The sequence below is a fragment of the Melopsittacus undulatus genome, chromosome 6, assembly GCF_012275295.1.
Source record: "Melopsittacus undulatus isolate bMelUnd1 chromosome 6, bMelUnd1.mat.Z, whole genome shotgun sequence".
In the NCBI taxonomy this organism is placed as follows: Eukaryota; Metazoa; Chordata; class Aves; order Psittaciformes; family Psittaculidae; genus Melopsittacus; species Melopsittacus undulatus.
In genome coordinates this window covers 68782048-68808652 of record NC_047532.1, presented here as the reverse complement: position 1 = coordinate 68808652, position 26605 = coordinate 68782048, and the positions used below count along the sequence as shown (strand labels likewise).

Below are 26605 nucleotides of genomic sequence, written 5' to 3'. Positions count from 1 at the left end.
AGGAAAATGAACTTCTGTAAGCACTGAACTTGGTCATAACATACTTGGGGCACTGCAGCAAGAGCTGCTTGGTTGCTGTAAATGAGCCTGGCCACACTGTAGAACTGCAGCAGACACTTGGCTTGCCAAATTTTATTTCATGATAGAAGGTATTTGAAAAACACCACAGATCTCAGAAGTACAGCATACAGACTCTCATCTCAGAAGTACAGCATACAGACTCTCATCTCAGAAGTACAGCATACAGACTCTCATCTCAGAAGTACAGCATACAGACTCTCATCTCTCTGGGGGTAGGTTTCAAACTGTTGAAACTAGTGAAGCTACTTCAGTTTTCTGCATCTCAAAGCTGCAGAACATGGAACATGACGCAGGATCATAATGTCCATTTAAGTTATATTAAAATGAAGAATGCCTGGTACCATTTCTATTAAGAGCTGCTCTTTCCTTGTACCAATTTCTTTTTTGTCAGAGAGAAAAACACTATACTGAATATCAGGGTCTTGTTTTATTTTGGTATACCCAGAACACCCCATGGCTGAATACCTCACATGGGGAGTAGACTTGTAATACAGATCACATTTCAGTGGGCTACAGGGCAAAGCTATGGAGGCTGTATTGAATAGTATCTAAAAGAAATGTTTTGGGGAAGAAGGCAAGACTAGGATTATGTGAAGGGCAAATTCTGAGTCTGAGATGCAGAACACACATTACAAGCAAGTACTCTTGCTTACTAGCCAGGAGTACAGCTAGAAAAATACATGAAGGATGGATGTAATCTCTAAAAATGGGGTATTAAACCAAATACTTTTTTTCCATCAGTTCAACTGTGGTAGTATCACGCCATCACAGTCTGAACCCTTACTCTGCTGTCAGCAAGTAGAAACTCAAGATGGCCAAGTACCAAAATTTAGGGGGATGTTGTATAGGATTCTTCCCAACCTGTATTGTTGCCAGTAACCTTCCTAGTTTTATGTTACCTTTTCCTGATTTCCCACACCAGTTTTGTCTTTCAAGTCCATTCACATCCTTTTCCCATCCTACTACCCAGGCCTAGCCAGTATTTCACATCCCACTTCCCTGCTTTATCACTTTTCCCGTTTTCCTTATCAGTTCATTCTGCCACCTCACAGCCTCTAGCTGGCCTTTAGTCATATCAATAGTAAGTTCCATGCCGAGGACAGAAAGATGAGCAGGGAAAACACCTTGACTGTGAGACAGAAGAATGGGCAGATACAGAGACTGCAATGGGGCAGGATCCAGCAAGTTAAATGATCCAGAGGAAACAGTTTCTTCCTTGCATCACCAAGCCCCACTCTGGAACTCCTCATAACCTAAAAAAAACCACAGTGAACTATTCAAAAGGCAAATGTTTATTAGGTACACTGAACTTTAAAAAACTTTCAAAGATTTATGCAAGAAATATATTTAAATATAACAGGTGTTAATGCAATTGTGCTACATTACAAAATCACTTTCCTACTGACAGCACAATCTGAAGACCTTAATGTTATATGTGAGATAACGTTACACTGAATCTGGCACACAGTAAGTGGTCTGCACTTTTTTTATTCAAATGTCCTTTGTGCTGCACCAGGTTGCTCTTGAAGACAGTATCAGCTCTTTGAAGAACTATGCCTTTTATGTTTCATTAAATAAAGGAACTGTCAAGGAATAACAAAATGCTGTTTTCCTCAGCAAAAAGGAAAATCAAAAAATGATTTCAGGTGAAGATATCATAGGAGTAACAGTTCAGGAGGTAAACTCTCTTTCCATGTCCAAGTAGCTCCTATTAATCCAACTCCAAATTGCACAGGTGCGCCATGAGGAGAATGACTCACAGGTCCAGCATTTACACAGATGAAATTGGTAATAATACATTACATTCAAGTCTCTTGATTTCCTTATTGTCATGCTGCACCATATTATTGCTTCATATTATGTGTATTGAACAAGAGGTTCAACAAGTCAGAGTGTTCAGAAAGAGTGTAGAGGCTGCTGACTAAAACAAGAAACTGTACATGTTAAGGACAGGAAGTCAAAGACTAAACTTCAATCCTCTGCAACTGAAAACAAAGAATAGGAAGAGACAAACACTGATTTCCCTAGTCTAAATCTGCCACAGCCTGTAATAATGGAAGCATTCTAGGCACATTCTAAACAAGAGGTTTTAACTATTACGGTTAGCAAATGGTAAGATTTATTTCTCTTAGAAGGACACTGAGAGTCTGGACAGTAAGACTGATCCTAGTAATGACAACAAAAATTGGGAGAAGTAATCCAAGCTCTTTTTCACAATAGATAAAAATAGAAGGTGAATTCAAGGCACAGGTCTTTTCAAAATTAACACACAGTATTTTCTTTGGAACTAATAATATAAAGTAAGCCATAATTACATTATCAACATGCTGTACAGAGGAGCATTTATGTGCATTACTTATAACAGCACTATCAGAAAAGGATGTCAGAATTATTCATATGCACAGATAGTCACACATAAACATATGATCATGGACTAGAGCATTACCGTAGAAAAAAAGAAATGTCCCTGTAAATACAAGTCCTTAAGTAAGGACTGTATACTTTATGTGTAATGTTAGTTAGGGAAGACAGCCAGTGAGCAAAGAACATCTGGTCTGAGGTTGGTAGGAGGCTGTTGACTGTTGTGGCAATGCTCAACAACACTGACACGGTCATAATGAACTGACAGTCAGATGCATTTTTATTAATGTCACCTGAAATAATGCAACACAGAGGAAACTTGTGTGCTAGGCGTGTTAAAATTACTGCCTGGCCTCCAATCAGATAGCACATTTCTGCTTAAAAATCTCATCTTGCATTGTAGACGCCTTTTATGAGCATATGTTGCTCAGATTTCTTTAACCAGGCACAACAAACCATTTCATTTGTACTTTCTTGTGTGCATGAGACTACATTCAGATGAAAATACTCATTTTGCCTCACAGTGCAAAGTCTTGTGAGTTTCTTAATGCTCTAGAATTGGCTTTTGCCATCTTCAGTGGTAGAAAATAACAACAAACCAACAAATCCACATATACTTCCCTAGTTGGACAATTAGGAAAAATTAACCTCTGCCTTTCCTTAACATTGTCACTAGAAGACCATGAACATATATGTACCTTTATTGCTTCAACTTAGTTCAGTGTAGACAATATGAAGTATTTTTACCACCTGAGTTTCAAATTGGAATTGCAGACTTCCGAGCATCCAGAACATCTTGGTTTCAGCAAGCCCAGCCAAATGCACAAAGCCCAGACACACAGTGTCATATCTCATCCCACCCCAATGAGTTTCTCTTTTGCGTCTCTCTTCGGACCTGAACTAAGTTCACAGCTCTGCCTACCCACTGAGAGCAACAGCTCCAGCTCACCACTGTGCCTTGGGCAGGAGGGAAACCTGAGGTCACAGGGAGTGGGACTGCATCTTGTTTTGTCCTTGCAGCTCAAATGAAACAAAAGCAGGATAAATTGAGATAATCTGAGATAATCTAAGATAACGTGGTGAGCTCAACTATTTTGAGGAAGAAGCTGGAGCAGTCAGCAGTGTCCTTGGTATCAAGCACAGGTGACCATAGCTTCCTCTGAATCTCTGTCAAGGTGAGCTCCTCCTCTTCCTACATCAATCTCTCTCAAAAATTTGCAGTGCTAAAAATATCATTAGAAAGTTTGACTATAGTAAGGGTCCATGTCAACAATCTGCATTAAAGGTATCTGCTGCAGAGAGTAGAAACAAAAGCAATCTTTGACAGGAACTGCATTGGTGCCAACTAAAACAAAACAAATGCTACAGCTCTGGACCTTTGGTGCTATAGTGGCAAGCACAGTGCCTAATCCTCAAAATGCATACCAGGCACATAGTATAAAATTGATCATCTGATGGTACAAGTGGAAGAGATTCCACAAGTTATGTCTACTGAAGCATTACCAAGAAGGGAGCCTACAGGGAAAACTAAATGATTACCAAGCAATGTTACACGCTTGATGGCTGTAAAATGAGGGAATACATGGTATATCTAAAAGCAGGCGGCTATACACTGCATTGTAATACAGTCCTGAAGTTATCTATTCAGAACCTTCTAAAAGTCATGCTGCAAGGAAGCATCAACTTTCTTTTCAATTAACATCATACTGCTAGGAACAGAAGGATGTAATTCATGAAGTGCACATCAAAATGGAGAAGAAAAACATTTACTCTCATTTCTTTTACAGAGTGAAATGCTTAAGAGGTAATTTTTGGGTGTGACTTTGGAGATACTTGAGCCCATGTATAGTTAGACTGAAGTTACATCTTTGTGCAGGTATCTCTACTTCATAGATACCAAACCTATTACCATTTATGATGAAAATCTTTTGATTATACTAGATGGCATTAATAAGTTTCTCTCCTAGGCAAAACAAAAAAAAACCCCACCCCAAAACCCACAACCAGAAACCACACAACTTGCTGCTCAAGCCCATGAACTTTAAGCAGTTAGATATGCACAACAGTGAGAGTTTAAATCTTTGAATTAATCTCTATCCAAGTGAAATGCATTAGAAAATGGGTGGCTCAGGAATGCAACTCCCAAATTAACGCATCCTTCTTAGAAAAATGGTACATTTTCATTACACCAAAGGTGAATTGTTCTTTTCTAGTGCCTCTAAAAATAACTTTTCTAACACAGCAGGCTGTAAGTGCAAATTATTTACAGAGTTAACAAGCAAAGAAATCATTGCATGAATAACTGCCACTTTAGCAATGCTCCACACATCTAACTGTTCAGCATTGAATACAGGTTCTCAAGAATTCTAAGCAAAGTTTTCTTCTACAGCTACATTTCTGCATTTGCTGGTTCATTAAACACTATCATTTTCAAAATAATAGGTAATGGTATATAAATTGTTAAGAATAGGCAACTAAACTATAAATCTTAAAACCCATGGAAAGCAGTATCTTGCTATTTACAGAGTAGTGCAGTATTATAAACAAGATTAACTGAAAGATACCTATACATAAATGACATTGTTCTACACCTACAGAATAAAGAATGTTTCAAAACAGTAGCATGACAATCAACATCACAAGTCTTAATACAAACAAGATGAGAATCAAAGGAGAGCATTTTTCAAATTGCATCTCTAATTAAGTGCTCCTGTAATTTTTTACGTGTTCATTTACAATGATGGCACAAGTTATATACAGTGTTAGTATACAGTATCAGTTACTGGGCAATTACCATTGCTATCAACGGACCTTATTCACAGGTAGTGAAATTACCTTTTCAAAGTAACATTTGGTGAGCAGAAACACAAGAAATCTAGAAAAAGATTAATTAATCAGATTCATTTGTCTTATATTCCCAAGGGACTTTCTTTTTAGGGCAATGTGAATGTACATGCTCAGAGACTGAATTCCTAATTACATCACTGATACGCAGAGATTTGTATTTTATCAGTATTCTTAACATATACAAAGCAACATTTGGTATTCAGCCAGAAACTGAAGTTTGTGTCCTTTCCTGAGGTTACAAGTTAATGCATCACTAAGTGCAGTTCCCAGTGCTCTTTAAAAGTCACGGCCATATGTTACTCAAAGTGATGACTCCCAGTTTGGCACAGCTTCACTGAGGATCAGAATTTCCATCTCATGAAGAAATACTCTGAACAAACAGATGAGGATAGTCCAGTGGAACAAACAACGTTCCAGAGATGGTGCTTGTTTTCACCATCCTGAGCAAGCATGGAGACCAGAACCCTGAGGCTAGGGCTGTCTCTGCAAGGACCTTATGTTTGCCTTCTGCCCTGGCACTGACCAACTCTTCCCTACTGGCTGGTGTCCTCAGAATTCCTTTGAAAAGCAGTTCCTGAGGATTTTGGTGATTAACAGGAAATTGGTACACAGACAATCCTATTCATTTTCCAACTCTCAAGTGCTATTTCAGTTTTTATGAACTTGTGCCTCAACTACACAACTGTGTACTGGAAATAAAGAGACCTAGTACAGAAACCTAGGGAGGACTTAAAAAGAACCAAAAACATTTACTTAAAAAAAAGGGTGTGTGTGTGTGCATGTCAAAATACAGGCACTTCTGAAGCTTCAAAATTACCCAAAACATGTTATGTGGGAGTTTCCTCATATGGCTATGTGGACATGTCCACAGATATTTTTTCTGGTGACAGGAGGGACCTTGCCAGAACTTCTTTATCTGTGGCCAAGCAGCTTATACAATAGTTTACCTGTGCTAGAGTGATTGTCTGAAGAAAGGCCAAGAAATATTTGGCAGGTACTCTGCCATCTCAGCAGATGAGCTATCCGAAAGACCAATTTGTAAGCTGTAGGATGCAACCCCATTCCCTACGTCTATCATGAGGCAATTTACAATATGATTCAAAAAAGTAGTAGAATCCAGAGGTCATGATCCTTTATTTCTTGAATAGTTTAGAGACACTTTGCAGTGAGCCAAGAGCAAACCCAGTAACTTTCAGACTTCAGCCATTACTATTCAGAAAGTTAAAAACTGGGATTCCAGACTTGCTGCACAGATGTGTGCCTACACCCCAACGGTCACTAGTTTTCCATGTCATGTAGCCTTGTAGTTCTGATGAATGCTTAGTAACACAACAAATAAGGACCATAGTGCTAGGTACATGACTGTTACTGCAGTAAGTTGCAGTGGCTTACTAAACAACCAGCTTCTTCTTCGAAAAAATGCATTCCTCAAAGATTCTGTCCCACACCGTTTGGTTTTGTTTGTTTAAATTCCAAACCATGCATGACCTGACATAAAATCTACTCAGTTAAGACAAGTGATCTGCTTGTAAGAATGCTGTGCATATGAACAATAATTACATAAGTTTTTAAATTGTAGGTAGTTATCTTAGATGATTCTTTGGAATTTACTTGCCTGTGTATTTTTCCAATTAGCAGAACCTGAAACACCTTGCAGATAACACTTCTTAGGACACAGGCACAAATGCTTGTGAAGGCACTTTCCCCAAAAAGCTTCCAAGATTTTAATTACTAAGCACACATAAGGCAAGCTTTCTGAACATTAGTACAATGTATTGTTACTGCTCTTGCATCAGAGCCCACAGTAGATGTAACTGAACTCTGGTTACAGGATAGATTTGCAGACTTGTTTTGCAAGTTACATTAACTCTTTTTCTAAAGGCACAGGATATAATTTTCGTATGACACTTAGGCAGGGAAAGGACATTCTCCCACTCCAGGAATCTTTAAAAAGTCTGTCTTGCAGCAGACCACTGTTTTAATTCGTGCCATCTTCTTCTTTTCCAAGAAAAAAAAACTACAGTTTAAAGCCTTTTTCATTATATCTATGAATCGTCACACAGCCATGATACGATACTGGCCTGGGCATGGCTGCTACTCCTGTGATAATGCCCGTCGCAGGGTCATAACAAAGAATAGTGTCTGTGGCTTCACCATTTTCTCGTCTTCCACCAAGGATATAGATTTTTCCGTTACACACAGACATGCCACAGTTCTCCTGTTTCAAAATACACAAAGAAATACATGATTATTTAAACAGCAAGACCTCAATCCCTGCATGTCTACCCCAGTGCAGAAGGACTGCATTGTGACTACATTTGTAAACAGACTGGCCTATACTGTTCCCTCCTGGAAGGGGCAATGCAGAAAATCCTATTTTTCTGCAGTAATTGGGGAGATCAGAAGCACAGTTCCTCAGAAAAGACTATTTCATGTCTAGACCTTCACTACACATAGCTCAGACAAGAGATACAATGGAATACAGCTGAACTCTGCATTTACCAGTTAAAACATTTGAGAAAAGGAAAGGAAAAGAGAACAAAAGTTTTCAAAAGAGAGACCACGGTAAGTAGTATTAATGCAAAAAATGGTAATAAGGAGAGGTACCTCAGAGAAGTAACAGATAACGAAGAGGGATGCAAACACGGGAGAGGAAAAGAGTTATGACTAAGAAAAGAGTGCATAAGAAAAAGACAGCCCTATGTCTTGCTTGAAGCAAAGAGATAGGATTTTGTTTCTTCCTTAAAAGCAGGCATGGAAAAATCTTCTGTTAAATACAGAACACAAACCAAACCAGAGAAATAGAGGGATGGCCAGCAAGAAGGCCTTTCTGTTAAGGTGGACACCATAGAGCATGGGATAGATGTTTTAAAAATATCAGGAAAACTAGCTAGGTACACACTTCACTACCATGGGGACACAGCTTTAAATTCTACTCAGTGTTCCATGTGTGGAAGTGATACTGCTCTTGCTACTGAAGTCAGACACTCTGTGCTATATAGTGGGGTTTTCCTCACACTGTAAAAACAGCCTCAGTACTTTTTGCATGAAAGGCTCTAGTCGATTATATGGACATTACTATCCTCAGTCTAAACTAAAACATGCAGTAGAACTTGACAGAGAGGGATTTTATACAATTAAAATGTCATCCATTACACTGTTCTCCAACAGTAACAGCTCTCAAACAAGAAGCCTGGACTTGCTAACAGTGACAGCCAGCTGAATGCTGCTAGTTTAGAAACTTCCTCTTCTGCATGGGCTTCAATTACATAGATGAGGTATAGCAAGAATGGAATCAGATGCCATTTTAATAGAGTTAAACAAGTATACTCATTTCATGCCAAGATACTTATGTAAAAAAATACCTTTCAGATGTCTGCAGGCCTTTAGTGTTAATTACCTGTCTGCTGAATGTATTCTGTACATGCATCCAGTAGTCCTCAATTGGATCATAGCAGTATATTGCTTTGGTAAGCCCACCAGCAACATAGATCAGATTGTTTAAAGACACAGCCGTAATACATCTTTTTGCAATGGGGATAGTTGCACGGAGCAACCAAGTATTAGTATCAGGATCATAAGACTGAACCTGAAAGTAAATACATGCATTTCAGATTAAAACCAGAACTCAAAAACTGACCTGGCAAACCCAGAGTTATACAAGGAGGCCCAAAGCAGTGATAGCTGGTGGGCAATATCCCCCCATGAAAATCAAGGTAATATAAATATAGGTCTATATATCAATAACATCTACACACGCACTATGTTCAACATTATTTTCCTAACATTCAAGTTTAAAAATTCACAGAACTGGTGCAGCCAATGAGAGTACCCATGAGGAAGACCACAGTAGAAGCACCCTACTGAGTTAACATTTTCTACTGTTGTTTTTTGTATCACTGTAGTTCCATACTCATTCAACAGAAAAGTTAGATCTCTCTCTGATATGTTTTTAAACCAGCAATACTGTTTACCATAGATAAAAGTAGCAATAAAACAGTTAACTCACCTTGTCAGAACACGTGTTGTCATCGGGACCACCCCCAATCACAAAGAGTTTGCCAACACAGCTGGTGACAGCTGGAGAGCTCACAGCTTCTTTAAGGGGAGCCACCTCTGTCCATCGATTAGAAAACGAATCATAACACTCCACACTGCTGAGGCGGTTTTGCCCATCATATCCTCCAACAACATACACCTAATGAAAAATTGTGAAAATTATAATTTCATTTTTAGAGTAGTTATTACATTTAAAGATGAAATTTAATTAAATTTAAAGCTGCAAGAACCATTAATGTTTCTAGGTTTGTGAAGGAACACTTTCCTCTTATTTTTAATTTATACACAGGAGAAGGATGAAGGGTATTGTCTAAAAATAATAGGTAAAGACTCTCTGGAGAGTTCCATTCAGTCATGTGTGCAATGGCATTGCAAACACATGTCCAAAGTACTTTTAATAGTGAGCTAGAAACTTCCTATTCGAATGCCACTTGTTAAAAAAGGCACTTCTCTGCATTTCTCTTTTATGTATTAAATTCAGCAACAGCAAGAATCCATCTGAATTTACCTCTGCCTTTCTGAGTTTTGCCTTTTTCTTACTTGCTCAGAGGACTATTTCTTCCTTTCGGTCTGCAAACTTTACTTTCCTGTTGCTTCTCTCATATTCAAGAAGCAGACCTTATTTTTTTTACCTTCTTCCCTTTGTTTGCATCAGCTGCAAGTCTCACCTTTCAGAAGTCCAAGGGATACCACAGGCTTCCCTAACCACACATAGCAAGGGTTACCACATCTTCCCTAACTTTCATTAACAGAATCCCATGGGCAGCTGATCCCAGCTAGTGGTTTTATGTCAAGACACAGTCATACTAAGTAGTGCTGAATACATATATATGTTTGCTCCACTGTTTTGTTACATACAAACATCCCCACTATAAAACCATTATTAATACACTTACTTTACCAAGAAGAACAGCCATTTTATGACGCCATCTGCCTTTATTTAAGGAGGCAACTCTGATCCAAATGTTAAGTTGAGAGTTATAAATCCAAACATCCCGGCTGTTGATTCTTCCACCTTGGAAAACAAAAAATATACCAATTTCAGTAAATTCACTATTGAATGAGATATTTTAACTATTAACATACCTCTGTAGATCAGGCAATGAAAACTTCATGTCTTTTTTATGTAAAATAAAGATCTATGTTCATAAAACTGATTGAAAAAATTCAGTTTCAGTGGATTTTAAACATGAGAACATACAGCAAGTTATTTTACTCATGTGTGCCTCTCCCAGAAACATGCTAAGATCCCTTCTGATTATTTCTTGAGATCGGAATTCTTTAACTGTTTGTGTTGCCTCATGGCACGTCCATAACCCCATCTGTTCCTCTATTTGGTTCATGTGTACATCTTGGTTTAGTGTGAGGTGTCCCTGCCCATGGCAGGGGGATTGGAACTAGATGATCTTGAGGTCTTTTCCAACTCTAACTATTCTATGACTCTATGATTCTGTGATCTCCATGGTTTTACAGTTTGTTCAAATGACACAGGTACTACACATCTGAGGAGACAATTTCTCTGTTTGACACATGGAGCTTGGTGTGTAAACCATCAGCTAAACCCTATAAATTTACCCTAGCCAAAAGGCAGGATGAGAGATGTTTAAAAACTACAGCTATTGCTCATTTCACCCTAAAAGGCTGGTATAAATGATCCCCAACTCCATTTTACATTCCCACCATGAGAAGAAGCTTAAACTGTTTTAATTTTGGAGTCTGGGAATACATATGATAGAAGCAAATCAGCAGGAACATACCACTGCTGTGCTGTTCCCAGACACCTGGTGGTTTAACCAGAATCCAACATGTTTTGTACCAAAGAGAATGCTGCTGGGAAAAGACTGCTTGGGATTTGTGGCTTCAGATTTTTCCAACTGTTGTTGCAAACAGGCTGTTAGTATATTTTAAAGCAGTGCAGTTAAGGAGCAGAAACTTGTCTCCTTAAATACAGTTGGTATCCTGGAATCAGCTCTAAAACCTGTCAATTAATACCAAGCAAAAGTCCCAGAAAACACGGTTTATAGTCTACAGATAGTATATAGAGAGTTTGGTTTGGGGCTGGTGCTCACCACTGACAAAGTGACTTTCAGTCGAGCTGCTGGAAGCTCATATTACAAAGATCTGTAACACTATTTACAAAGAGATAACAAAACAAAAGATGTAGCAAAGAAAAGACAAAGCCTTGAATGTTTTTAGGATTATTCACCTGAAACAAGAATATCATTCCGCAGGGCACACACTGCATACTCAGACTTGGTAAACTCTGGAAGTTTAGCCAGTGACTTCCACTCTCCTGTTACAGGGTCGTAGCACTCAGTATATGGCAAATTGAACCCTCCAACTCGTTCACAGCCTCCAACAACAACTATCACCTCAGAATAACCGGTTGATCTAGAAAAGTGAACACAGAAAACCCAGATGTAGAGGATATTTAGTAGTACATGGAGGCCAAACACCACTGTTTGGAAAGCTTATTATTTAGAATTAACTTCTACAGCAAAAAAAGAGTTATTTAGCAAAGAGAGGTTTTGACTGTTTCCAGCTGTCTCATTACACAGCAGGTTACCACACAGAAAGGTGCTGTAAGTGGTGGAATTGCATTGCACAACATCCTGTGTGAAAATCAAATAATTACAGAAAACCCTTACTCTAGAAATACTTTTCCTTTGACTGTGTACCTAGAGGTACCAGAAACAGAGTTCAAGTGAGGCCAGAGAGTGAGGCGAGGTGAGCAGTCACAATGAAACCAGTCCCCATGAACCCTTCTCAATCACATAGTTCATAGGGCTTTACATTGCTTAAATATTCAGTTTTAAAAGGTTTAAGTTCTTTACTGGCTGAAAAAAAAGGCATTTAATAACCAAAATAAGGGAAAAGAGACTTTAGAGCCAATGCACAGTTAAAAAGGTGAAAAAGTGCAGTGACAGAAGAAAACATTAAGGAAAGCTGAAATAAGAATTTAAGCCTAAAACAAACCCTAAAACTCTGTATGAAAAAATTAAGCATTAGTCTGCAATGTACAAAAATAAGCCTTTAAATTATATTCCACACTCAGTCTCCTTCTAGTAACTCGATGCTTCTGCATTATACATAATCTGTATTCACAGCAATAACAGAACTCATTATGTTAATCCCCATTTGAATGTAGAGAATTAATCATCTTTGACATGCAATCAAACTATGACCAACTTTCATTCCTCCTCTCAAATTTATAATGTCTAGCAACCGTTTGTCAAAATCCTGTCTTTTTAGGGCATTCAGCAGAAAGGATTTTGCACTGATACAGCTATTTCAAGGACTGCTTGAAATTAAGTAAAACTGAATGCAAGATTAATCTTATTTTTGGTAAACCTTTTTGTTGTGTTCTGCTTCAACTTTGATTCCAGTGTATGATCTTATTCATCATATTGCTAAGTACTGCGGTTCTCTCCCCACTCCCCTTCACCCAAAAAAACTCCCAACAAACCCAAACCCAACCGCAAACCAAACCGAAATTATGACAGCATTTGTTGTAAAAGTTGCACGATCCATCCTCAAATTTCCTAATGGGAGCTAATGCACATATTAACTTACAAATCCCGATGATATTTCCCTGGTTTGAAACATCAGGAATAAAACCAGTTAGCCCTTCTGTATCTCCTGGTCACTACCATGATTTAAATATACCATATCTATTTCTACTCAAAGTATTTTAAATAGGCAAAGGCTATGCTAAATGACAATGTAAGCTTACACAAACGAAGACAGGTAATCGAGGAAGCATACTCACGTGCCTGAACTAGTCAGAAGAAACACTCTCTTCAGCTGCTCAGCTCTCAAGTCATGCTCCTTCCTGGTTTCTATGTCTTTACTGTTACTGGTTTTTGCTTTTGTGAGGAACAACTCTGAAAAGAATCTCTCAAAGGATAAGAGACGGGAAGTTCCTGTGCCAGAAAGCATCACTCAGGAAAAGAATTTCCTTAAAAGCAAGGTAGTCATCTCAATTTGCCTTAAAAGCAAGCCCAGATATGTCAGCTAACTGTATGTATGGAGGAAAACTGTTTATTCCTTTCTAGATTAGAATCAAAGCCTCCATTGCTTATGGAAAAGCTTACTGTACCAGATTATCAACCTGTATTTTAACACTAAATTAACCCAAAATCTTTGACTGGAGACAGCTCCATTCATTGCTATGAGGGAGTTTTGCTCTTTAAAGAAAATATTCATTTAGTACAGTACTTCAAAGCCACAGAAAACCAAAACTTTTCCGCATCATTTTTGTCCCTATCTAACTGTATCGTTAAGAAACATTTTCTCTGTTAGGTTTCCTTGAAGGAGCCTTGCACTCTGCAGGGTTTAAGGTTAATTTCAAAGCATTGTTTGTGAACAACAGAGGGTGCATAATAAAAGTCCTCCTTGCAGCCCTCCAAAGAAATGGTGTGAACAGAATAACAGAGGTGAGCTAAAACAGGCACCAGACAGATTCCAGGAGACACTCTCCTCTCAGTAAAAGATGCACAAAATAGAAAAGGGGGGTGGGGTGGAAGACAACCCACAATACCATATAATCCCCTGCACTCCTAAGAGCAGGTTTCCACGGGGTCCTGAGTTACATGCAGACCTACAGAGGAGGTGAGAATGCCAGCCAGCACAGTGTCAGCTGGACAGAAGTACTTGCAGTATAGTTCAGACACATTGCATTCAAAAACATTTTAAATCTGGGAGACAAATTTCAGGAACTCTGGTAAATCACTACTATTTTTTAGGTCACTTTTGGGCAGTAAATGGAGAAATGGAGTAAAGACAGATTATAAAGTGAAATAAACACTCATCGCCTTGGGGGGAGGGGGGAATAAGGGACTACATTAAAGCCAAGGGGCTACATTATAACAGAAAAGGATGCATTAGAATGAATAAATGTAGTAACTTCTAATTAACTGAAGAGAACACTCACATATTGTTACCAGACAGCTTAACAGAAACTGTGTGACTGAAGAATTCACAGGTACATGAAAATCTGGAGATAATTCAAAGCACACAGTAGGAAGAGCTTATTTTGTTTTGTGTATGGAAATGTGTTATTGCTCACTGCTTGATCTCAGCTTGGAGATGTGCCATGCAATACAAGCAGCAGGGGACAAGACAGACTTAAAAGGCGCATGAGAGACAACCTCAAGATGTCACTAAGTCATTGTAAGTAAATGAAAAGGTCTTTCAGACAGACATGCCTAGTGGGAAGAGAGAAAGCAGGCAACCTTTGAAATGCATTTTAAACGTTGATTTACTTCAGGGAATTCTTCACCAGCTTCAGAAAGGAAAAACAAAATAAAAACCAACTACAAATTGCATTCCACACTGTTCTTCTGAAGCAATTGGTTAGAACCTGTTTCACCTGGAGGTACGCACATACTCACACAGGCAATCACAATTGAAACAGTAAAACCACTGGTGTGGGAATTCCTGATCCTGCAGCCTGACTCCTTTTAGCAACAGTTTATATACAAAAAGAAATTAAGGAAGGCAAGAAAGAAGGAAAAGAGCTTGAGTGTCTGCTCCTCCCCATAGCCCCCCAGAAATGCCTAGGAAAGGCTTGAGGACAATATGGGGGAAGGGGACCTGGTAACTATTTTAAAACACGATCTCTTTTGCTATAGGCAACAGAAACAACCAGGCAACAGAAACAAATGACAAACAACTATTCAATGAATGTAATATAGAAAGGGGAAAAAATTCCTGCTGGGAGGTCAGCCAGTTTTTCTCTTTGTAAATTACTTCTCTTGTTCCTGCCTACTGGAATCACAGTGCAGTTTAATAAGCTTGGCAGTAAAGCAAACAAACCCCACAAACTCTGAAACCAACTCCTCCCCTCCCCAGCTTCAGAAATCCCCTGCATTAGGCAAGGTACTTAATCTACAACCTAGAACACTACCCTGAGGCTGCTGAGATTCTCAAGTACACACACACCATGCACTTGGACAAAGCTGTTAGGTCTTAGAGGATTTGCTTTCTTTATCACAGAGTAATATGCATAGAACAAGCACCACATGAGATGCCCACACAAGATACAGCCCCCCTCCCATTGCTCATAAAACAAGGAGGTCTTTGGTCTGAACTCCCTCCCCAAGGCCCACACTCAGGGTATGAAATGTTCTTCAAAACTACCAGTGTACCAAACTGCCATGAACCACAAGTTTCCAAAGACCCTCCATGGCAGCGTACAGCTTAGAGAACCTGGCAGCCGGGCTGCAAGGAGCTTGAGAACCTCTCTCACAGCAGGACTTAAGACTGGAAAGCCACTAATGGGGCAAATGCTCACCAAGTAATTTTTTTCCCCCTATAAGCAAGCCTTTAACACATGCCAAAAAAAATAAAGGTTCCCTGCACAGTGACTGTACAGCAACCACACATGACTAAGAGTAAACAAAGAGTAACTCTTAACACAATCTGTCTGTCTCAGTTCATTGCATCACCTTAGTGTAACACATGATTTTATAACTACAGCTCAAATCAGCTGGAGTTAACAATAAACCAGCTCTCATGTCAGCCTTCATGACAGGCTGGGAAAGGTAAGGCTGGGGGAAGACATTTCCAGGAGAAGAAATGAATTGCAACCACCATTCCTCATAAATGCCACTAATGGACTCTTCCTCGTTTCTTCTTACAACCTCAGACACCCATTTGTGTAACACGTTATTAAGTCGCAGCAATTCTGAATTATTAAAATGTCATAGAATAAGCATGAAATTGCAGGAACTGTTCTGTAATTCTGTAAAAATGCAAGATTTAGTTTCTTCAGCAAAGAACCTGTTGTTCTGCTGTCTGTTTTCTATTACAAATCCCTGTACTATTCCATTTGTAAGGTGTCTGTGATGTAGCAAGTGAATGCTCTATCTATCCCCATCCTTTATAGCACGCTGTATACTTCCATGACTTTGTTATAAAAAGAAGGTTTGACAATGGGATGTTTACCTGCTATAGCACAGTCAGTTATTTTCAAGTCACTGCAGTTGTACAAACTACCTTCAGATCTCACCTAGCAAACAAGAACCTTTAGAGAGTATTTTATGTGCAAGGCAATATGAGTTCACTTACCCAAACAGTCTTTTATTTCATGGCAATAATCTGTGCAAAAACACTCACGTACAGAAGTGTAACTGCAGTGGCTCCGGATCATTTGCAAGAGATTTTTGTTTCTGGGTGTGTATCTATCAAACATCTGTACAGCAAACTACTTCCTTCTGCTACAGAAATAAGGGAGAGAGAGAAAATTCCTCACCTGCGTGGCCTAGTTCTGGGAGACATCATCTCATTTCCAAGGATATGGTATCGCCTGGCTTCATGCAGCAGCTGATAGCACTCTGGGGAGTTCTGAATCAGCTGGTCCACTTCCACAGTCTGAACAAAGTAGTTTGGGTGTAACAACGGGAGCCTGACATGCGTCAGAAGTTCATGTAACACTGGCCTTCGCAACTCGACCGCCCGGTACACCCAGCGCATGACAGCTTCAAACACCATCTCCTCCTTACTGATCACCAATTCATCGCTGCAAATGTAATCGATAAGCTCATCCTTCCCCAGCTCGAGGAATTCTTCATGCTGGGACACATCCTCAAATGTCTGAAGGGCAAAGTTTCTGCACTTGGTGAACAGAGTCTTGAGCGAGTGTGCATCTGCAAAGCGCTGGATGCCCAGGCAATTGCAAGGATCCAGCTGTTCTTCCAGGAACTTGGCGCAGGCGTCACGCAGAACGCTGATCTGAAAGAGACTTGATGTTTCAAAGAGATACTGCACGTTCTCTGTAGTGATTTTCACCTTGCCCGTGTATACATACTGCAAAAAGCAATCCATAGCTTCAGCAAGAATGCCATTTATCTCCACCAGCATCTCCCTGCTCTCCCTGTGGTCATTGCAGAACATAGCTCTGAAGTAACTGCTGCAGGCTGAGAGAACGGCTCGGTGGCAGGGAAACTCCCTTCCTTCCACGCAGATAATAACATCTGTGAACAACCGGCTGTCTCGGAATTCATTGAAGATCTGGAGAATGCTTTCGGCATGGGATGATCCCGAGGAGAAGTCGAAAAACTCAGGGCCTGACAACGACTTTGGGTCCATTTCAAACACTTTCCGCTTGGTGGCAGGGGAATCTCGTATCCCACTATCCTCTCTATTCAGTCTGCGTCCCAATATTAGTACCATTGTTACATCAGTTGGCTATAGAGTCATTGAGAAATATTTGCAGAGCTTCTCCTTCACAGTGCTACGGTCTGAAAAATTAAAACACTTCAGTACTCAGTCTGGTACAGCCTTAATTTCATCATGAGAATTAGACAAAACACTCGTTTGGTCACTATGAGCTGTGACTATTTTTGGCCTTTATTAGAGCTGACACTGTATCACAGGGAAAATGACCTTGCACAGGACAATGTTCAGCTACACGTTAATCGCAAAGGATACCCATAGAACACGTGTTCTGGATGGCGAGTTCTGAATGTCCCTGCACTACTTGATTAGTGTTCAAGATAAAAACCCAACTGTGATCTCCACTCCGGGAGGTCACCTAACTGACAGAAGCCAAGGATTTCCTGGATAAAGAACGAGAGGTTGGGTTTTTCTCTTTCCAAATGAGAAAATTTCGGCTGGAGCCTTTAAGTACAAGTGTAACAGCACTACTCCAAAAGGGGGAAAGGAACAGGAGACCGAAACCTCCAAAGTAAAAGTTCAGGTATAACAAAAATCACCGCTTCCAATATATATAAATATGAAAGGTTACAATGTTAAGTGTTCAGTAACATTCAGTTATCTCAATTAATAACCTTGTCTAAGTTTTCACCTGTTCATCCCAGCATCTAAAAATGAGTTCCCCAATAGCCTAAAATTCAATGAAAGGTTAATGTAAACTGCTAGCGCCCAAAACAGAATGAAAGAAGAATTGCATTTGTCTGTGTAAAACTACTGGAAATAAGAACCAAAGGCAACTTACTGAGGACAGGAAAAGTTTCTGTTTTCCACAGTATTACTAGCAAATAATTACTGGCAGAAGGTTTGCTCAAACACTTTACAGTTTCACATACAAGTGTACAATGTTCTCCCCTGCACACAAAGACATGTTTACATTTATCAGAGCACTGACACTGCCAAAATCAAGTACTCAAATGTTAGCACATGCTGATATTGAAGTCCATAAGTGAAGGAAATGCAGCTGACTTGGCAGAGAGTGCATGTTAGTGGAGATGTGAGCCACCAATCTAGCAGCAACAGGGCTTTTTACCTCTCCTGAGCTTTAAAATGGACATCCACCAAAATACAGTGAGGCTGACACAGGTATCATTCCAGATGCAAGTCATATTTATTTGTGTGTCTTAGAAGGACATGCACGGAATTGCTTTAAAGTTTATGGAAGTTTTTGTCATGCTTCTGCAAAGCTGTGTTCAATTTCCCTCATTCCCCACTTATACAGTCAGTAAACATCAGCTCCTCTCAGCAATGCCATTTCCTGACGTGCTAGCATCTTTAGGTCTGCAATTATCCCATCCAAGTCTGCCTACATCATCGCTTAATATAGAACACAATGAGCAGGCTTTTTTTAAACAGGTTTTTTACACAGCAGCTTTAAAAGGCACCATCTTAATCAAGAGCAAGAGAACAGCGTGTGTGCTGTACATTTACTCATTGAGAAAAGAGGGTTTAAAGCCATCATTTTCCATATAAATTTCCTTAAGCATATTTACAAGGTAGGTGTTTGGTATGGCTCATTTACCCTACAAAATACTTAACTGTCATTAAAACAGATCAGTTGTCACTTGGATGCCTGGAAAACACTGCTGCAATGAGCCTATCTAATAACTGATTGCTTAAGAGAGATTTTAAAGAGGCAGAAATAGACAGTCTATCAGTAGCTGATACTCTATCCAGCGCATTTCACAACCATTCTATCCTGGAATGACGCAAGCTAGACGAAAACCAAAACCAACAACAACAACCACCACCTCCTCACCAGCTTCAACACTCTAACCCTTACGGTGAACTTTATCTGCAATTTAATTCCACACTACTTGGCAGAAACAGAGCACCAGCAGTAGAAGAGGGAAATATAATAATGAAAATATAAACACTAAAGGCTTGATTCCAGTGTCACAGATTTAAATCAGAAGAATGCCATTAAAACTAATGGAGCTTTTCCAAAGCAAAGTTAGCCTGAAATCAGAAACAAGATGCTGACATGTTGCATAAAAGGGCAAAACACAGCAACCAAGTGAAAAATAAAGGCCTTCAACATGAGATCTTTCTTATTATGTGAGATGTTAAGACTTGAGAAGACACAACATGATGCAATCACTAATAAACAGAAATAAAGGCTCTGGCTTAAGCCTGCTCACTGAAGAAAGCAAAGTCTCTTGGTGCTTGGAACAGCACAAAATCAGTGGTCAGCAAGTGATTTTTTTATTTTTTTAATCTCCCAAAGGATTAAAGAAATGGGGAACTAAAAAAATCCACAGAAAAAACAGATCAAGAGGATAAATACTGCAAATTCACAAAGCAGAGAGTGGAAAGGAAAAAGAATCACACTCTACCACAAAAATTACTGCTTTTGAATATACGATGCTTTGGTTTCTGTCTACAATAAATTACTTCTGTAGGTTTGCTGGACCAAAGTAACTGGTAAAAAAATCAGTAACACCACTGCACGTTTGGCTCTATCAGACATACATGTGATAGGGCCTTCTGGCAAACCTTGCTCTGGCAGCCACTGCCAGCTGCCTGCCCCATGGTTCAGCCTCAACTCTGGAAAGGCAGAGGGCAATCTGTGCCTGAAGTCGAATGTTTAGAGTGTAAAGGAAGGAAACACACAGAGGAAGATGTACCTGCCTGCGCCTTCTCTGTGTGCATCTGAAGGTGCTTACACACGCCAACAGGTCTGCACTATAGAGCATCAATCAGACACTCTCACATTTGAGATCTCATCAGTAAATTAAATGAAGCGAAAGAGAAACAGTCAGGTTTTCCCCCCAAACAACTAATGGGAATTATTATATCAAAACCCCACAAAGTGCACTGGATCACTTGCCTGAGAGAAGGTCAGCAAGGACAGACCTTATACAAATCAGAGAGTCTCCCCATGCAAACAAAAAACTGGGAAGAAAAAGCAAAACACACTTTCTATCAACAGGTTTTAACACTTATTTACAAATGCAGACACAACTCCAACATTACCTACACATCTCAAAACTAAGCTGTACGCACCAGAAGATCAGGTTCCTCCATGTCCTTAATCTATACTGTTGTAGGCTTGTCTGCTCAAGATGTTCCTCAGAAATAACCTAAGAGCCCAGTTCACAGGCCAGTAAATGAGATCTGTAAAATACCTGCTCTATCTCCTTCCATCAGTAAAACCTATGCAATTTACGTTTATGTACTCTAAATTCCTCCTTCCTCCTCCTACAACATCCTCATGTATCTTACCCCTCTCCTATCATCCACAGCTCTGGACACAGCTAGCAGCTTTCTGGTAAAGCTGTTTTCCTGTCACTTGCATGCCACAGAACTCCTCTGGCCTGTTAGCAGAACTCTTGGAAAGCAGCAGAGGAAACACACAACCAGGGTCAGGGCAAGACCATTGGCTATCAGGTTGTGCAGGAGTCATCAGGTGCACAGAGCTCCACTGTAAAGCTCACCCTCAGGGGGTAGTCTCACAAGTACAAGCCAGGCTGCATCCCCGGAGCGTGACCAGCAGCAGGTTGAAGGAGGGGATTCTCCTCCTCTACCCCACTCTGCTGAGGCCCCCCCAGCTGCAGTCCTGCATCCAGCTGAGGGACAACACAAGGGGGACGTGGAGCTGCTGGAGCAAGTCCAGAGGAGGCCATGGAAGTGCTGCCGAGGCCTGGAGCAGCTCTGCTCTGGAGCCAGGCTGAGAGAGCTGGGCTGGGTCAGCCTGGAGAAGAGAAGGCTCCTGAAGGGGAGACCTTAAGAGTATGACCAGTGCCTAAAGGGGCTACAGGAAACCTGGAGAGGGGCTTTTGACAAGGGCAGGTGGTGATAGGAAAAGAGGGAATGGCTTTAACTTGACAGAGGGTAGATTAAAATTAGACAGTAAATTCTTCCCTGGGAGGGTGCTGAGGCGCTGGCACAGGGTACCCAGAGAAGCTGTGGCTGCCCCATCCCTGGCAGTGTTCAAGGCCAGGTTGGACACAGGGGCTTGGAGCAACCTGCTCTAGTGGGAGGTGTCCCTCCCTGTGGCAGGGGGTTGGAACCAGATGAGCTTTAAGGTCCCTTTCAACCCAAACCATTCTGTGATACCTGAGGCTGAGCTGGGCTTCTGCTGCTGCCAGTGGAGGTAGCTTCCACCCCGTGCCCGCTGCCACGTCACGTCAGCACAGGCAGTTGTGTGGTGTGGCCGCACTGCTGACTGTCTGCAAAGGGAGAAAAGAAGGTGCTAGAACAGACCGCTGCCCCGGAAAGGGCAGGAGCCACTGGCAAAACCCAGCACCCTCATGGCACCAGGGACACCGCTGGCATGGCGGGGCCTGCAGAGCAGTCAAATCTATTAGCTGTACGATATCCATAACAGCACCCCCAAGATAACACACCTGAACTTACTAAATAAAGGGTATTCTCATTCTGAAGCGTGGGAACTGCAGCTCAGGTTTAGCCTATTCTAAGTAATTCTGGTGTGATTTCAGATAACAGGGTCTGCAGATGTGCTTCATCTCAGATGTCTGGGTTACCGCAAGAGTCAGCGAAAACAAACTCCCAGTTGTATCTACTGCAATGCACTGGCTGAACCACAACACGTGCTCTTGTTGTTTTCTTTTAAAGAGAGGGGAGGAGGAAAATCTCCCATAACCTTTCCCTCCACCAGCCACAAGCACAGCCTTTACTTCTCCTTTTGTTGTGATAGGAAAAAAAAAGACCATAAAGTTGTTGGTTTTAAAGAGATGGTCCAGATTTACAATAGAAATTGAGGATTTGAATGCCTTTAAGATGAAGTCTTTAAGAATATTAACTGGGAAACAAGAAATCAAAACGACTAAGGTGACTGACACAATAAGGAGTTCATTGCATTGTAGAAGCTGTTTAACGTTTAACAACACTACGATTAGAACAAACAAACAAACTGAATGCCAAAATTCAGCAGTAATCGAGTTAATGACACACAGAAAAAGCCCTCAAAAAGCCACCCCGCAAAAACAGGAACTGATTCGGAAGTGATACTCATGATTATGATGTAAAACCACACAAAAACAGCAGCAAAAAGACCAGCTCTAAACTGTGTACAAGCCCGTAGGTGACTTCCCTGCAAGTGGAAAGGTTGTGCCCGCACTCGAGGGGAAAGCGCACGAGCCCTGCGTGCCGTCCTTGTGCTGTGCGGAGGGGACATCGCTGTCAGCTCTACACGCACTCACGAAAGGCAGAACACAGACCTCATAGGTCAGGCTGGCGGCCCGACCCCGGGACATTGCCTCTGCCTAAAGGAATGGGGTTCTGGACATGTAGCCATGTGGGAGCCTCCCCAAGGGTCCTATTCCTACAGCTTTATCCCAAAGCATTCCCAGCATGCTGCTGCCCCTTTCTGCTATATAAGGGAACAACGCCTCATCCAAACTAAATACAATCCCAAAGCACTCCCCAGGCCAAACCAGCGACCCCGACCAGCTCGGAGGGTACTGCCCGCCCCTTTCCCGCTCCGCTAGTGGCGAGGCTGGAAGCGGCCGCACCGGCGGGTCGCGGCTCGCAGCCGGGGGAAACACCGTACACGGCACACACCGACTGCACCGCGGGCACCGCCGAGGCCGGGCCGTACCCGGTGCTGCAGCACCACAGCCTCACAGCCACCACAAGGACGAACCCGGGCGCTCCGCACCCACGGGACAGAGGCCGGAGGCCGCACCAGGACGGGACCCGGATTCGAACCCAGCGCACTAATACGACACCCCCTCTCCCGGGGATGTCCCCCCCTCGATTAGAGAGCGCACATGCGCAGTGCCACCGGCTCCGGGCCCGGTGCCTCCGCGCGCACGCGCGCCCTCCAGCTCACCTTCACCCCGAGCCGCCCTAGCGACAGCAGCCCCCCCGCCCCCGCCCTGCCCAATCCCCGGGCGGTGCCGAGCCGCGGCCCCGCCTCCCCGCACCGCCCCAACCAATCCGCGCCCGCAGGGCCCCCAATGCCGCCGTCCGGGGGGGGGGACCGAAGGGGCACGGGGTAGCGCCGTGTTACGAAACCGCCGCGGGACGGGGGGGGGGGGGGGGCACGGCCACTGGTACCGGCGCCACCGGTACCGGCACCCCCAGCCCCGCTCGGCCGGGACCGGCCGGAGCGCCGCGCTGTGCCCCGCTGCTCGAACGCAGTGGGGGGATGCACAACATCAGCCGACAGGTTCCGGGGCACCGGCGCTACCAACCGCCCTTCCCCGCCGCGGCAGCGGTCGCCCCGCGCTGTCCGGCAGGGACGCGCCGTCCCCACCGCGGCACGTAACGGTCCCAGCCAGCCCCACAACAGCCGCGCCTCGGCGGAGCCCCGCGCCCCTCCCCGCGGTGCTGCTGGCCCAGCCCCGCACTCACAGCCGGGAACGGACCCCTCCGCGCTGCGCCCGCAGCAGCCTCCGCCCGGGGGTCGGGTCGGGTCAGGTCGCGTCGCGTCGGTGGGAGAGCGGAGCGGAGCGATCCGGTGCGGTGCGCTCAGGCCTCTCCGCCGCGGCCGGTCGCGCTGCCAGCGCCGCTCAAAACAAAGCGGCCGGCGGGGCATGTGACCGCCGAGCCACAGCACATGATGTCACGGCGGCTCCGCGCGGCGCTGGGAGCTGTAGTCCCGCCCGGGGCGGCCCGGAACCGGGCACTCACGGAGGAGGCAGCCTGCGTTCCTCACCGTGCACTCCAGGGGCTTAGCGTGAGGAGGGGGCCGTGCGCTGCGGTGGCAGCTACAGCGGTAACACCACCCCCTTGGTGCGCCCAACCGAACCCTCCCCGCCAGACCTGTGCCCTACAGTAAATAATGCGTCGTGTCGCTGTGCAGCTGTTCAGTCTGTCTGACCGGAACTAGGGAACTATTGCACACAAAAACACCATTCGCAAGAGCATCGTTACCTACCTGAGCCACGGCTTCCCCTGGTTTGTATCGAGCTCCCAACCAACAAACCTTTGCCAGCTTCTGTTCAGCAGCAGCACAAAGTGGAGCTCCCCCGTCCCTGCCAAACACAGGCAGCCAACGTTAGCTCCAGCCGGGGTGCTCAGGGTGCAGGTCGCAGCGGTGGCAGCCGGTCAACTGCGCATGGAAAAGCAGGACCCTGTTGTCATCGCGGTGCAATCTGAAGAGCAGGTCTGAGCCTGTCCCGGAGCTCAGATTCACTTCATACCCAAAGCACTTGGACGCCAGCCCGCGCTCCGGCACGGGCTGGTGGAACATGCCTGCAGTATGGAAATTTATTTCTGCTCTGCCCTTTAGCACCAGCAAACTCGCGAGTCCATAACGAGGGGCAGCGTGGAGAGGGCACGGACGTGCCTGCTGGAATTAACTTCATTACCGGGTGCTAAATGAGGCCTTGTTCAGTGTCGTGGAGCTCGGGTAGGCAGGTAACCAGCAGCATTCTCCTTCCTAGAAGGATGACTCTCCCTCCTGCGCCTTACTGCTGAGGGAAAGGAGGAACCGCCAATTCCTTATTATCCACCACCTACTTCGCTCTCCTAAGTGTTAGGTATCAATCCCAGGCATGATATATCCTCACTTTTTAGATGTGCCACCCCTGAAGACATTCAGGGCCAGACTGGATGTGGTTCTGAGCAACCTGATCTAGTTGAAGATGTCCCTGATCATTGCAGGGAGTTGGACTGGATAACCTTTGGAGGCCCCTTCCACCCCAAACTGTTCCATGATTCCATTAACCCACACAGTCTTCTGGCCTCGGGATGTTCCTCCTTTTGCCTCCTTAGGCCCTCCCTGGGAAGCATGCACAGCCTTGTGCTCTGTGCAGTAGGTCACATTGCTCTTTACATTGTGTAGTAGTATATCAAGAATCATAGAATCAATGAGGTTGGAAAAGACCTTTAAGAGCATAAAGTCCAACCTTGCCTCAGCACTGCCAAGGCCACCACTAACCCAAGCCACTGAGGGCCTTGTCTACACAGCTTGTGAACACTTCCAGAGGTGCTCAGGACTGCAGGATTGATCCTTTCTGGAGCAAACCAGTCTCAGATTTTCCTAGTCTAAACCAGCTCTGCCTGTCCCTGGGGTCAGGTAAATTCCAGCTTCACAAAACAGTCAGAATTAGCAATTAAAAGGCAAAGTTTCTGGAAACAGACTGGAAATGTCAGTTGGTTTTGGAATGTGAATTATTTCCACAAAGATCATAAACAATCGGAACCTTCAACCATTCTCCTGCCAAGTGAAGACTCAAAACTTCACAGATTTAGAGGTGACACCATTCAGTCCATTTTTCATCCTCTGCCTGGGAAAGCAAGAAGGACCCCAAACAACATCAGCAGCAAAGATAAACCCTTGACATCCTGTGGTGCAGCTGTGCTGCGATAACTCAATATAAGCATGATTAATAAGCTGAAGTCTTGATTGTTACAAAGACATTAAATCTGGTCAGTATATGGCCTAAGAAAAAACGTTGTGCTTAAAATAGACCTCTTACCTGATACATTCTCTCCTCTGCCCTGGTCCTTTGAGCCTGTAACCCTTGGGGTCAATATGACTATAGATTTCACTTCAGAAAACATAAGGGATTCAAGGAATGAGTCCTGGGAAGGGAGAACGTGAGAAGAGGGGCAGGATACCTCTGAAGTAGGCTTGAGGGAGCTACCTGAAGGGACTATGTTTACCCCAATAAAAACTGCACATGGCAAAAATGCCTCCTGTGAAGAGGGCAAATGGAGCATTTAAAAGGAAAACACTCATTAGAAATGCTCATTGAGCAATCAATTGTTTCATAAGGTGCACATGTACGCGTGCAGTCACAGCCAGGCACTTCCAGTTCAGAAAGCCAGCGTCACCGAGGATGTCTGAAATTAGGGATACTTGAGGAGCTACTACATCCTTCTGGTGTTCATTCCCCTGCTGGCAGGGGGATTGGCTGTTGGTTCTCAAGCTGCACCAAGCATTTCTCCCAAAATAAGCAGTTGTGCGCTGCCCGAGAAGCCGAAGCCGATTATTAAAGATTACTCATTTCCATAAAGCTTCATTAATGCTTTTTTAACAATGTAAAGCACTTGTAAAGCATTTAGGCCAATGTTTTCTGAAGAGGTCAGTGGTTCTGGAGGGTTTGGAAGCATCTCCGGGGCACTG

General features: G+C 43.1%; 1 protein-coding gene across 4 annotated transcripts; it reads right to left on the bottom strand.

Annotated features, from left to right (window-relative positions):
• Positions 1 to 1354: 1354 nt before the first annotated feature.
• On the bottom strand, positions 1355 to 26104 carry KLHL24 (kelch like family member 24). Of its 4 annotated transcripts, none has more exons than XM_031053074.2 (8): positions 25956 to 26104; positions 21622 to 21734; positions 16604 to 17591; positions 11555 to 11739; positions 10245 to 10363; positions 9299 to 9487; positions 8690 to 8878; positions 1355 to 7507 (listed from the first exon to the last, which is right to left on the bottom strand). In XM_031053074.2, the coding sequence occupies exons 3-8, from the start codon at positions 17521 to 17523 to the stop codon at positions 7307 to 7309; spliced, it is 1803 nt and encodes a 600-aa protein (XP_030908934.1). In that variant the 5' UTR covers positions 17524 to 17591; positions 21622 to 21734; positions 25956 to 26104; the 3' UTR covers positions 1355 to 7306. The 4 variants fall into 4 exon arrangements, with proteins under 4 accessions (XP_030908934.1, XP_033919525.1, XP_005154010.1 ...); XM_034063634.1 differs by lacking the exon at positions 25956 to 26104 and adding an exon at positions 23884 to 24075; XM_005153953.4 differs by lacking the exons at positions 21622 to 21734; positions 25956 to 26104 and adding an exon at positions 24410 to 25135.
• Positions 26105 to 26605: the final 501 nt, after the last annotated feature.